The following is an 11,357-nucleotide window of genomic DNA, read 5'->3' as shown; positions in this document are numbered from 1 at the left end:
AAGAATAGTCTTTGTGTCACTTCTAAGCCGATTCCAGTTTTGGGGAAAAGTTTTAAACAACCAAATAGACTATATTCACGCCTCTAAGAGCTTGTTTTCTTGGTCCCATCTTAGAGAGCTTTCTAAAGGTGTTCCCTGCTGGCATAAGGGGGAACTGCTGTGGGGATTTTTATTTGTTTGTTTGTTTGTTATAATACCTCAGGGTAGCAGACTCCTGTGTTCTCTCACCTGGGGGAAATTGCAGTTTTTTTTTTGTTGTTGTTGTTTTGTTTTCTTCACAACCACCGGAGGAAATTGCCACTGCTGACATTTGCATAAGCCAGGGAAACAAAAGAGGTGGCCATGGATTTCCTTTTAATAGTCAATGAGCAAGAAATGGTCCTACCGTGGCATTCTAAATTTACCACTCCTATTAATTTTGTGAACACTTTTAATCCACTCTCTTTATTGGAGGAGGTAGCAAGACTGAAAGGAAGTTAAGGAAAAGCAATGGGAAGGGGTTTAAATTATGCAAATCTTCCTCTCCTGCGGAGGAGTTACAGGAAATGGGCTTGCATCTCTTGACACAGGTTGAGTCACTGGTTGGACAGATGCGGTGACAGGGCAAGGGCATTAAGGAGAGGTATTGCTTTGGATATTCACCGAAGAGGGGCAACGGGCTGCATGAAAGCCACCACGTAAGGCTTCACAAGTTGCTTTCCCATGCAAGACGTCCAAGCAAGGGAGGCAGATGACAATGGGAACCCATGCCCTGCCTGCACTCACTCTCTAGGCTGCCCTTCATTTATCACACCAGAGAAAGAGCTTCCTTCTTGGTGGAAAGGACTCCCTGGTGGCTGCTGCTGCACCAACTGAGAGCCCCTGCAATCAGCATCACCACTTTCCCTGCTCACTTTGGTTGGTGACAACCTGGCACTTGGAACCACTGCAGGATCTTAGAGGCTGGCTATATCAAATAAGCTACTTCTGTTTCATCTAAGGAGCTACATGACAAGGGATGTGGACTAAGGCTAAAATGACATTCCTTGCTTCCTGCCAGTACCTTGGGTAAGGACTAAACAAGCATTGGGCATTTGTGGGAAGGCAGGGATGAAGAGTTCAAACAAGCGTTTGGTGCTCACTTCAGAAACTAGCTAGAGGTCTCCAGTTCTGGACGGGGACTGTGCAACGCTGCCTGTCACAATGGCTTGTCATAGGAGTGATGGACTGTTCCTTTTGCTTTGAGAAGACAGATATGGGAAACCTAGAAACACTCTCCAGTCTTTCACTGTACTAACAGACAAATTGACTTTGGTGCCTTAGAAAACAGAAAAGACAATGTGTGAAGGTTTGTTGCAAGTTAACAGTGAGGGTTTGTCTAATGTTCTATGATTGACTTTGTTTGGAATGTGGTTATAGTGAGCATACATTTTATATTTTGGTCATAGGAATCCAGGAAACTTCAGCTTGCTTTTTTTTGTCATAAAAGCATAAAACATTCATTTATCTTCATGTGTGTTTGTTTATATAACAATGTGAAATCTAAGGATGTGTGTGAAATGCCTAAATATCTGGCATATCTAGTATGCCTCTTATGGTCAGAACTGGAAAGAACTTTGAATCAAAGCTTCTGACAGCAAAGTTATTTAATTTTACTGACCATTGGTTTTTCCATTCACGTAGTATATGAGCATACTTCTCTCGTGTGGATTCTATGGAAAATAAGTGCTCTGATGCATATCAAAATGCCTAGCATGCTATCTGTTGCAAAGATGTTCTTTGCAGTTGTTCTGTGAGCTGTTATGCACACAGCTCACAATTCAGAGGAATGAGACATGAGCCCTTGGGCAGTGATCTAAAAAGTATGTTCAAGAGTCAGAGGTGATGATGCTCTCTTTGTTTCCAGCCACAGGACCAAGTCTTCGGGCTGGCCGCCTCCCTCAGGAACCTGGGCCTTGAACCAGGTGCCACCCTATGGATGGGAGATGATGCCAAACCGAGAGGGACGTGACTACTTCATCAAGTAGGTTAAAAAGACACCGAAGAATTTTGACAATGCTCTTGTGGTTTTGTTTCTTTAAAAAAGAGTTTATTTATTCTTTGACAATTGTAGACATGTATAATTGGTTTTTGATCATATTGACCCTTCATTTCCTTCTCTTATGCCCCTCCCTCTAGAACGTCTCCCCAACATATTCTCTCCTTTCTTTTTCTGGTTTTAATAACTTGCTTAGTTTAATTGGGGTTGCTTACATGTGCATGCATGTGGGGTTATTAGCTGGAGAACTGGATCGTTGATAACTCGCTCCGTAGCATGCCAATTCTTGCTCACAGCAGAAGTGTGCTCTATTAAATACTAGGTCAGCTGCATCCATTGTCTGAAACTAAAGAATGGTGTGGAGCTTTGCTCTTTTGAACATTTTCAAGGAAGGATCAAGAATGTTACTGAGTCACCTCCTCAAAAGATTATGATTTTTTGTAACACCTCTTACTAAAAATTTCTGTTTGTATATTGGTTTAGATTACACATTTTTTGGTGAGAGTCTTATTTTGTTTGTGTTAAGTGAATATAGGTCACAGAATTTCTTACTTAAGCCATTTTGGATGTATTATTTAGTAATGTCCGTGATTATCTACTTCTTTATTACTTATCCACTTCCATGACTTTTGTATCACCCTTGTCTCCATTTGCTTCCCGTTGTTGCATTAAACTACTCTGACAGCAAACAACTTGGAAGAGGAAAGAGTTTACTTAGCTTACACTTCCAGGTCAGAGTATATCACTGAGGGGATGCAGGGCAAAACTCAAGCAGGAACCCGGAAATAGAGAGTGAGGCAAACACCGTGGAAGAAAGCTTCTTACTGCATTGTTCTTTATGTCTGGCTTAGCATATTCTCTTCCACAGCCCAGGTCCACCTTTGAGACATGGCACCACCCATAGCTATCCGGGTACTCCCACATCAGCCACCAATCAGGGAAATGCCCCTGTAGAGTTGCCTACAGGACTTTCTGTGGACAGTAATTCGTAGTTGGCATTCTAATCCCTCAGATGATTCCAATTTATGTCAAGTTGATAAAAGCAAGCGGCACAACCCTTCAAAGAAATTTTCTAAGCAGGGCATTGCCACTCTAAGATGGTGTCTGCCTAAGAACAAAGAAAAGTCAGTGTCACAAGATATAGAAGGTACAGGAGGAGATTGAACTGTTTGAATAATGGCTTCCAAGTACCTTTAAGTTCCTACTTGTATTCATTCTCCTGGTCAAATCAAAGCTAGAAGTTGGATGTGGTCAACTGGTAAGTCACATTTGATCCAGTAATAAGTATTTGATTCTGCTGCTTTTATCTCCCAATAATATCTGGTCTCTTTTCCTGTCCCTATATATTTGCTTATTCTAGAAACCCCATCTAAGTGAAATTATATAACTTTTGTTATCTTGTATCTGGTTGGTTTAATTTTACATAAAGTTTTCAAGAACCTATCCTATCCATATTATACTATGTGTTAGAATTCATTTTTCAATGCTGGATAATATTCCACTGAATGTATACACCACACTTATTAACTCATCTGTCACGGGATACTTAACAGTGGTTCTGTGAACATGGCTTAATAGATTCCCTTTTGAAGGGATGTATGGTATAGTTTATTGTTGTATTTGTTCTACATGTACAGGTTCCTACATTCCCTAGATGAGCACATGCGTGGGTGCGTGCGTGCGTGTGCGTGCACAGACACACACATTTTTTATCCTGTTTTTACTTATTTAGGGTCTAGACCTAGAGTTGGAATGGCAGAACCATATGAAATTGATGGATCCAAGTTAGATTCTATGCTACACCCTTTAAGATCCTACTACAAGTGGTTTGCAGAGTAGCTGTCTTTATCTAGATACTTGCAGTTTGGTGAGAAGAACATTTACATTGTGTGTGTGCGAGAGTCCTTTTCTCCAACACTACTGAAACAGTCTTAATTATAAAAAATTAGTAAAATAGATTTGGGATCAGGAAGCACAGTTGACCAGAGTCCAGTTATAATTGAGTAGCGATTTGAGAGGAAGGAAAAATTATTTTTCCTACCACGGGCTATTTCCTTTTCTTTCCAGCCAAGCTGCATATGTGTTGATTTGCAAATATAAGATTATATGGGGAGTGGGGATCTTTTTTTTTTTTTTTTTTTTTGGTTTTTCGAGACAGGGTTTCTCTGCAGCTTTTTTAGAGCCTGTCCTGGAACTAGCTCTTGTAGACCAGGCTGGCCTCGAACTCACAGAGATACGCCTGCCTCTGCCTCCCGAGTGCTGGGATTAAAGGCGTGCGCCACCGCCGCCCGGCTTGGGGATCATTTTTATAGAGGTGTCTGTCTAGATTGTTTGAGTCTTTTCTACTCCTTACTCAAGCCCACACCCACGTGAAGATTGCTGGGAAGCCAGCAGGTTGAAAACTCACAGGATTTTTGTGGGTGCTTTTCTAGTCTGTAGAACCCAAATCCTTCCTCGTCTCTATAATTGCTGCAGAGGGAAGAAGACCCTCTTAAGCCCACAGCTAATGAAGGAACTACCTCTTGAGGGTACCTTTTGAAGGCTGTGCTCAGCCTCATGGCGAAAGAAGCATGAGTATGGCCTTTGGAATCCAGTCTCAGAACAATCAAATGACAGGAACAAAGGCCAGTAGTTTGGCTCACACCCTGGATTCTAAACTGTTGGTTTTGCACATGTTATCCACGTTTTTTCTTCTGTTAAGACAATGTATGATATTATAAGATATGCTATCTGTCTTCCAAAATGGCTACAGATGCACTCAGTTGTTTCAGTTAAAGCGATCCAGATATTTGTAGTCAAAACTGGAAAAAAAAAATGAGGCAAAGAAATTTACTTTTAAGGTATGAATTGAAACTTTATTAAAGTATATTTCGGACTTTTCTGATTAATGCCTAGTTTTCTTTCCCCCTGCTTGGCTTATTATGGGCATTGACATATATCCAAGATATTCTTTCAAAAGGTAGTAACTCAAACTGTGTTTTGCTTGTGAGGGCATCTAGGAACACTGGCTAGTTCTACCTTAAGAATGGCCATTTGTTCCCATCTAGATGGGATGGTCATGTGTCAATTTAAGCTTTCTGCTGCTCTGGTGTTGCCTGTCAAGCTAGAAGAGACAAGTGGTTACTCAAAGAACTTGCTAAACCACCAGCATCATTTGGCCAAGGTTGTGTCATTTTTTTTATTATAAAGTAAACTTCTATAGTCCTCTCAGAGAATGTGTAAGCTGTCTAGAAAGTGCTTGTTCCTTCTCAGTCACTCATGAGTCTGACAAATAACGAGAATCCCTCTACCTGCCGAGTTTTGGCCTTTCGAGAGAGATGCTGCAATTATCAGTTTCTGGGGAGCCCCAGGTTTGCATTACAGAGTATTTTTGTATTCATTAGTATTCTCCGTTAAAATGACAACTGGGAAACTGATCTATGGTTAGTAATTAGCCCCTTTGCGTTAATTTTTCACTTGTTTACATACCTTTTGAAGGAGATTATGTTTTTTTTTTTAATTTTTGTCTTAGGATGCAAGTAGTATCAGCATCAGACAGTTGCCTTGGGTAGAAGTTCAACTTTCACTGAGCAATGGACCAACTGATAGGTGGGATCAGGCTGTTGTATTCAAAGTTTCAGTCTGATAGCCAAATAATAAAAATTTTATCATTCTAATTCTTGCAATACATGGCCTAAGATAATTCAAATTTTATTGAAGTTTCATTTACATGCATAATTCCCCCTTATATAGGGTAGGGATGATAGGCGATTTTCTATAAGGAGTTATTGATCTACAGGGTTAAAAATGGAGAAGGGGTGGAGAGATGGCTCAGCAGCTGAAGGCACTTGGCATTCTTCCAAAGGACATGGATTTTATTCTTAGCACCCAAATGGTGGCCCACAATCTTCAATAACTCCATTACCAAAGGCTCCAGCACTCTCTTCTGGCCTCTGTGGGCACAAGGCATGTGCATAGTGTATAGGCCCACATGCAAACACACACCAAGACACATAAAGTAGAACTGAAAGAAAATGAAGTATACACACATGGGCCAATGTACACTTGTAGGACATCTCATAGTTTGGAAACTGGTAATTTTGAACCTTGCCAGCCTATTAGAATAGCTTAAGAAGCGATAAGATCCTGATGCCTGGGTCTGGGGGTAAAGAAGTTTCAGGTGCGCCCAGGTGACCCCATGGACTAACTATGGTGGCTGCACTGAAGCAGTTCTCTGCACCTGATTCTTTCCTTTGGCTTCGGCACAGTAACACTATTACCGTCTTCCTGCTGATAAAACGCAGACTAATCCAGTGGCCTGTCCAAAGTCACATACTTTTTCTGAATTAGAATTCATTGTGCACCTATGCCAGAACCCTGTTAAGCAAGGACTACTTTCATCGTGATACCTAGAAACATTTGAATTACAGATTTATTTATTTATTCATTCATTCATTCATTCATTCATTCATTCATTTATTGATTGGCCATGCCAGTGGTGGAATCTATGCTTTCATGCATGCAAACGTGTTACTGCAGAGATGTACCACTAACCTGAAGTTCAGTGTTTGGGGAACAGAGAACATTTTCAAAGAAAGATGACAAGCTGGGCACTGTGGTACATGCCTATAATTCCAACACTTGGCAAGTGATGGCAAAAGGCCTGTATTGTCCCCCAAAACACAAACGAAGGAAATGACACAATACAAAATAAACGTTTTTCAATACTTATTATTACAAATTAGGAGAGAAAGCTGAGCTGAGGATGGAGCAAAGGCAGCTAAAAAGATAGAAACTACAAGGAAAAGAAAGGGACTGAGGACAGTGTACCATGGTGAGAACTGGCTAAGAGGAGGATAGGTGAATAGAGTAAGAAATGAACAGGAACAAAGTAAGGTAGGTGAAATTATTATCATTTGAGCAGCACCAGTGATCTGTAAATTTAAGTGTAGATGGAAATAGTACTGATACATATATAGCTGTGAATATAGATATGGATACAGATATAGATGCATACAGATAGAATATAGATATTGGTTTATATATAAAATATAAATAGAGATTGTACCTAGTCAGTGAGCATAAACCACCAGGCATGTTGTAAAGCGGTATGAGCTGATGCAAAGAAAGCAGGAAGCTCATGGGAAGCTGAGGAGTAGGTTAAGATTGTGAGGAGCCTTGGGGAGGTAAAACCTATTTTATTCTCTCCAGGCAAAGGCTTCCATACCGATCACTAGGCAGACAGGTGCACATGGGCACAGGCACACGTGAAAACCAGCACATAGGCTAAATGGAGGTAGACATACAGGCCTATAAACAGACAGATATAAGCAAGCTGTCCAAGGCAAAGACAGTCGAATAGCAGGAACTACATAACATATTACATCACTGTTTACTTTGCCAGGTCCTTGGACGTTCACTGTCAGCCATTTTGTGCTGACTCATTGCCCCAGATGTCTAAGGTCCGTCATGTTTTAGCTGACTTATACTGGGTATCTATAGTGATGCCATGCTGTCTAAATATACATTGGCTCTTACGGCCTTCTGTTCCCAAGATGTATTCACCTGGGTGAGTTCTTGTTTAGGGCACGTCTTTTGAAATAATTACTTATTTATAGAACCTCTTTTTCCTCTCCAAGTATTTTAGTTTGGATAAAACAAAACGATTTATTCTAAATAGCATACTGCTAACGTTAAGAATATTCTTCCAAGACATAAGATTTCATGTCACTGACAACCAGTCTTCTGAGGAAGTCAATGCCAACACAAACTATTTTTCTCACTTGCAAAATAACTTAAGGGTCTTGGGATTTGTAATGGCATATCTTATTGTTATTCAAACTCATGCTCACACTCATATCATTAGCATCTAAGGACTCAGTTCTTGGAGTCAAATCGGTACTAAACTCCCTATATCTTAAGACTTTGACTCCCTCTCTGGTGGTACCCTAAGTCTGGTAATGCGCTCTCAGCTCATCTTACCTCCATCTGGATAAAACCTACTCTTCCTTCTGAAGCTTTCCTTGGCTATACTTAGTGTTATTTATTAAGCGCCGATAACTGCTGAAACTGCCTAGATATGTAAGACAAATTGCCATTTCAAAAAACCCCAGTGTTAAGTGGAAATACAAAGATAATAATAGATCTGGCTTTCGAAACAATGGAGGCCCCCAGGAGGGATGCGTGTAGGATTTTTGATGGGAGTGACAGAATTGAAAGCTGTTGCCAAGGCCTTCACCCTCCTGAGAGTCCAACCATCATTTTCAATAGAACCATGAATACTTTAGCTTCTGTACAGATTTTTAAGTTTCATGGAAAATGGGAGTACCGTATGTTATTTTCCTTTTAGTTCCTAATGGAGTAAGAACAAGCTTGTGTGACTGTAAGGTGGGCAAGCATGATACACAGGAGATTCATAAATTTTTCGCTTTCATTTGGGTATAAAGGGAAAAATTTTAAAACCATGGACAAAATAAACACCAGTCAGCTGGCAGGATAAAGAACTGTGAGTCAAGTTGAAGCTGTCAGTTGAGATAGAAGGTTGTCAAAGAGACTAAAAAAATTGTTTCTAAGCTATATGGTATGTGGGCTGGTTTTATAAGTTCAAATTTGAGAGACTCTTCCCCCTGGACTCTGACTTTCTAGCCACATCACCCTGTATGTGTGGGGGGATAAAGAGTGCCTCTGTATACGTGTATTGGATAAGACACACCATTCTATTATTCCACCAGCAATTCCCATGGTGGGCAATTAAACAGAACGACTGTCTCCTTAATGTGATAGACTTCAATTCTGAATCATGAATAGTGGAGTTAGTAATGAGCTGGGGAAATGTCCACTTTGTTCTCCCGTTTGGACTTGGCCTAACTTGGAAAGTGTTGAGCCATCCCTCTCTGCCAATCTCGTATCTTTCCACGGGTCAATGGGAAATGCATTTTCAGCTCATCTGTCTCCAGGAGAGAATTATCCGAATAAGTGCAAGTAGCTTGTGTCTTCTTGCTGCTTTCTTATCGATCCCAGCAGAAGACAGCCAACTCAAGGTGATAGGATTCGGTCATCACAGAAATCAGAGACAGAGACCTCACCTCATGCACCTGTGAAAGCCCCTAGCCTTCCCTCTAGAACTTACCTGATCCAATTCAAATATCCCAATGAGAGAAGTAATTGCTTGTCTGAGAACACTATTTGATAGCTATTAAATTAAAAGAATAGTGGGCTATTCTTTTTTTCTTTTTTTTCCTCTTTACCAATAAAGCTTTATTGACTCACAGATGTACACAGTCATTTGCATAGTGCCTAGGGTAGCTTTCACACAGAGACCACACAGCCCACTGGGCCTGAAATATTTGCCAGGTGGACCTTTATAGAAAAAGACATAGGTCTACGGATCCTGAGCCTAAATCTTCACTCACACTGACCAGTACATAACTTTTACCTAAGAAAATACAAAGAGCTTGGATCCAGAAGGCAACTCTAAAGGCACAGTCAGAAGACAGCACAAATTTTAGATGAGCAAGAGATTCGATCTTTATTTCTCCACCAGAAAAGAAACATAGAGGGCAAATGAGGAGGTGAAATGACACGCGTAGATTATCAGGAAAAAAATTAAAGCTAGGATGAAATAGCACCTATTAGACTTGCCTAAAACAGAGACCACCAAGTGTTGACAGGGACACAGTACAGCTAGAATGCTAGTACAGCAATGATGGGGGGAGAGAGGAAAATGGTACCACCACTTTGAAGAACAGTGTGGCTGTTTCTTTAAAAAGTGAAATATTTGTCTCCTATACTATCTGGCCATTATCACCACTGAATCCTCAGATAAATGAAAGCATCCGTTGTAGGGCTATTCTTGCAACATTTTTCTTCCAAAGTTTTATAAGACTCTGACTTATTTTGTGGTTGGAGATCTTTCCCTGTTACTCTGTGATAAATTCCCTTAAATTTTTCTCTGATTAAAAGTTACTGTCAAATGATAAGAGTTATTGTGGTCATGTTGCCTTTCTCTGTGCTACAGTATATTATAGCTTAATAGAGATATTAATTTCCTACATCAAGCCTACATGTTTAACACCCAACAAAGACCAAATGAATGTGATTAGATCACACATGTTGTTACCCTCCGTTTCTAGCAATACAGTTCTAGCGGTCTCAGCAGAATTTTAAGTCGTATCCATGAAGGGAATTATCAAAGGTGTGGGGCTGAGGAGACAGCTTAGGCAATAGGCTAAGTGCTTGCCTTGCAAACATGGTGACCTGAACTCGATCCCCAGAATCCATGTAAAAACTCAGCTGGGTACAGGTGTGTCAGTATATACTTGTAATCCTATTGCTGGGTGGGCAGAGACAGGCCAGAGCTCAGTGGCTGACCATTCCAGCCAAACTGTGAGCTCCATGTTCTGTGAGAGTGCCTGTTTCCAAAGCAAGATGGCGAGTCATAGGGGAGGAGGTCAGTCACTAACTTCTGGCCTACACATGCATACATATACACATTTATGCACATATACACACATACACACAAGCACACATATATACATAGAGAGTGTGTGTGAGAGAGAGCGAGAGAGAAGATATTTGTTTACGGTATCTGAGTGTTAATGTGTAAAGATTTAAAATACCAAAAAAAGAGGAACTAACATGTTGTAGGTGAGACACTATACTTAATTTGTTAGATGTCTTCCTTCCTTCCTTCCTTCCTTCCTTCCTTCCTTCTTTCCTTTCCTCCTTCTCTCTCTCTCTCTCTCTCTCTCTGTCTCTCTCTCTCTCGATGAAGAATTATGAAATAGAATACAAACTATACAGTGAGTTCTGCAGAAACACTCAGTAATTACCTCATGGCAAGAACAAATGGCATTCTGTTCAACAAATTCCTGAGGAGTTCAAGCATCTACTCATGGGTAAGGAGGCATACTGTAATTTTGGAACGGTGGGAACAAAGTCAACGTGGTGGTGTCATTACATGAAATGAAAGGTGATTATGTTCCCTCAATGCACATGCTTCCGGGGCTGCCATTAAGGCTGCTGATTCCCTTCCTTGGAGCAGATTTGTTTTCTTCTGAATCTGACAAAGCACCTATCTGCTGAGTTAATAATTGCTGCTCCCAGCTGGAAGGTAGGATTTCTAAGCTGATGGTAGGGCTTTAACAGGGAGGCTCAGAACTGACTCTATCATTCCAGCTCTAACTTGGCATCGAGGCCGGAAGCTCGGCCTAAGTCGACTTTTCCTGTACCCACCTTGTTTCCTTTCCGTCTTGAAACTTCGCTGCTATACTTGCTGTGGCCTCCACCGAGGACAAATGCCTGAAATACTTGGCTTTTTTATTTTAATCTTGCAGGTCAAAGGAAAACATGGCATTTTAAT

The 11,357-nt window shown here is 40.7% G+C and overlaps 1 protein-coding gene across 1 annotated transcript in view; it reads left to right on the top strand.

Moving 5' to 3' along the window:
• Window positions 1-1,949: 1,949 nt before the first annotated feature.
• The window catches only part of Frmpd4 (FERM and PDZ domain containing 4), a 242,977-nt gene continuing 233,569 nt past the window's right edge, over window positions 1,950-11,357 (top strand). The window contains exon 1 of the mRNA XM_038316635.1: window positions 1,950-2,002. Coding sequence (XP_038172563.1) covers window positions 1,965-2,002 — 38 coding nt within the window. The 5' untranslated portion in view covers window positions 1,950-1,964. The remainder of the gene's footprint in view (window positions 2,003-11,357) is intronic.

Source organism: Arvicola amphibius, chromosome X, assembly GCF_903992535.2.
Source record: "Arvicola amphibius chromosome X, mArvAmp1.2, whole genome shotgun sequence".
Lineage (NCBI taxonomy): Eukaryota > Metazoa > Chordata > Mammalia > Rodentia > Cricetidae > Arvicola > Arvicola amphibius.
Note: the sequence above shows the minus strand (reverse complement) of the source record. Positions and strands in the feature narration are given on the sequence as shown.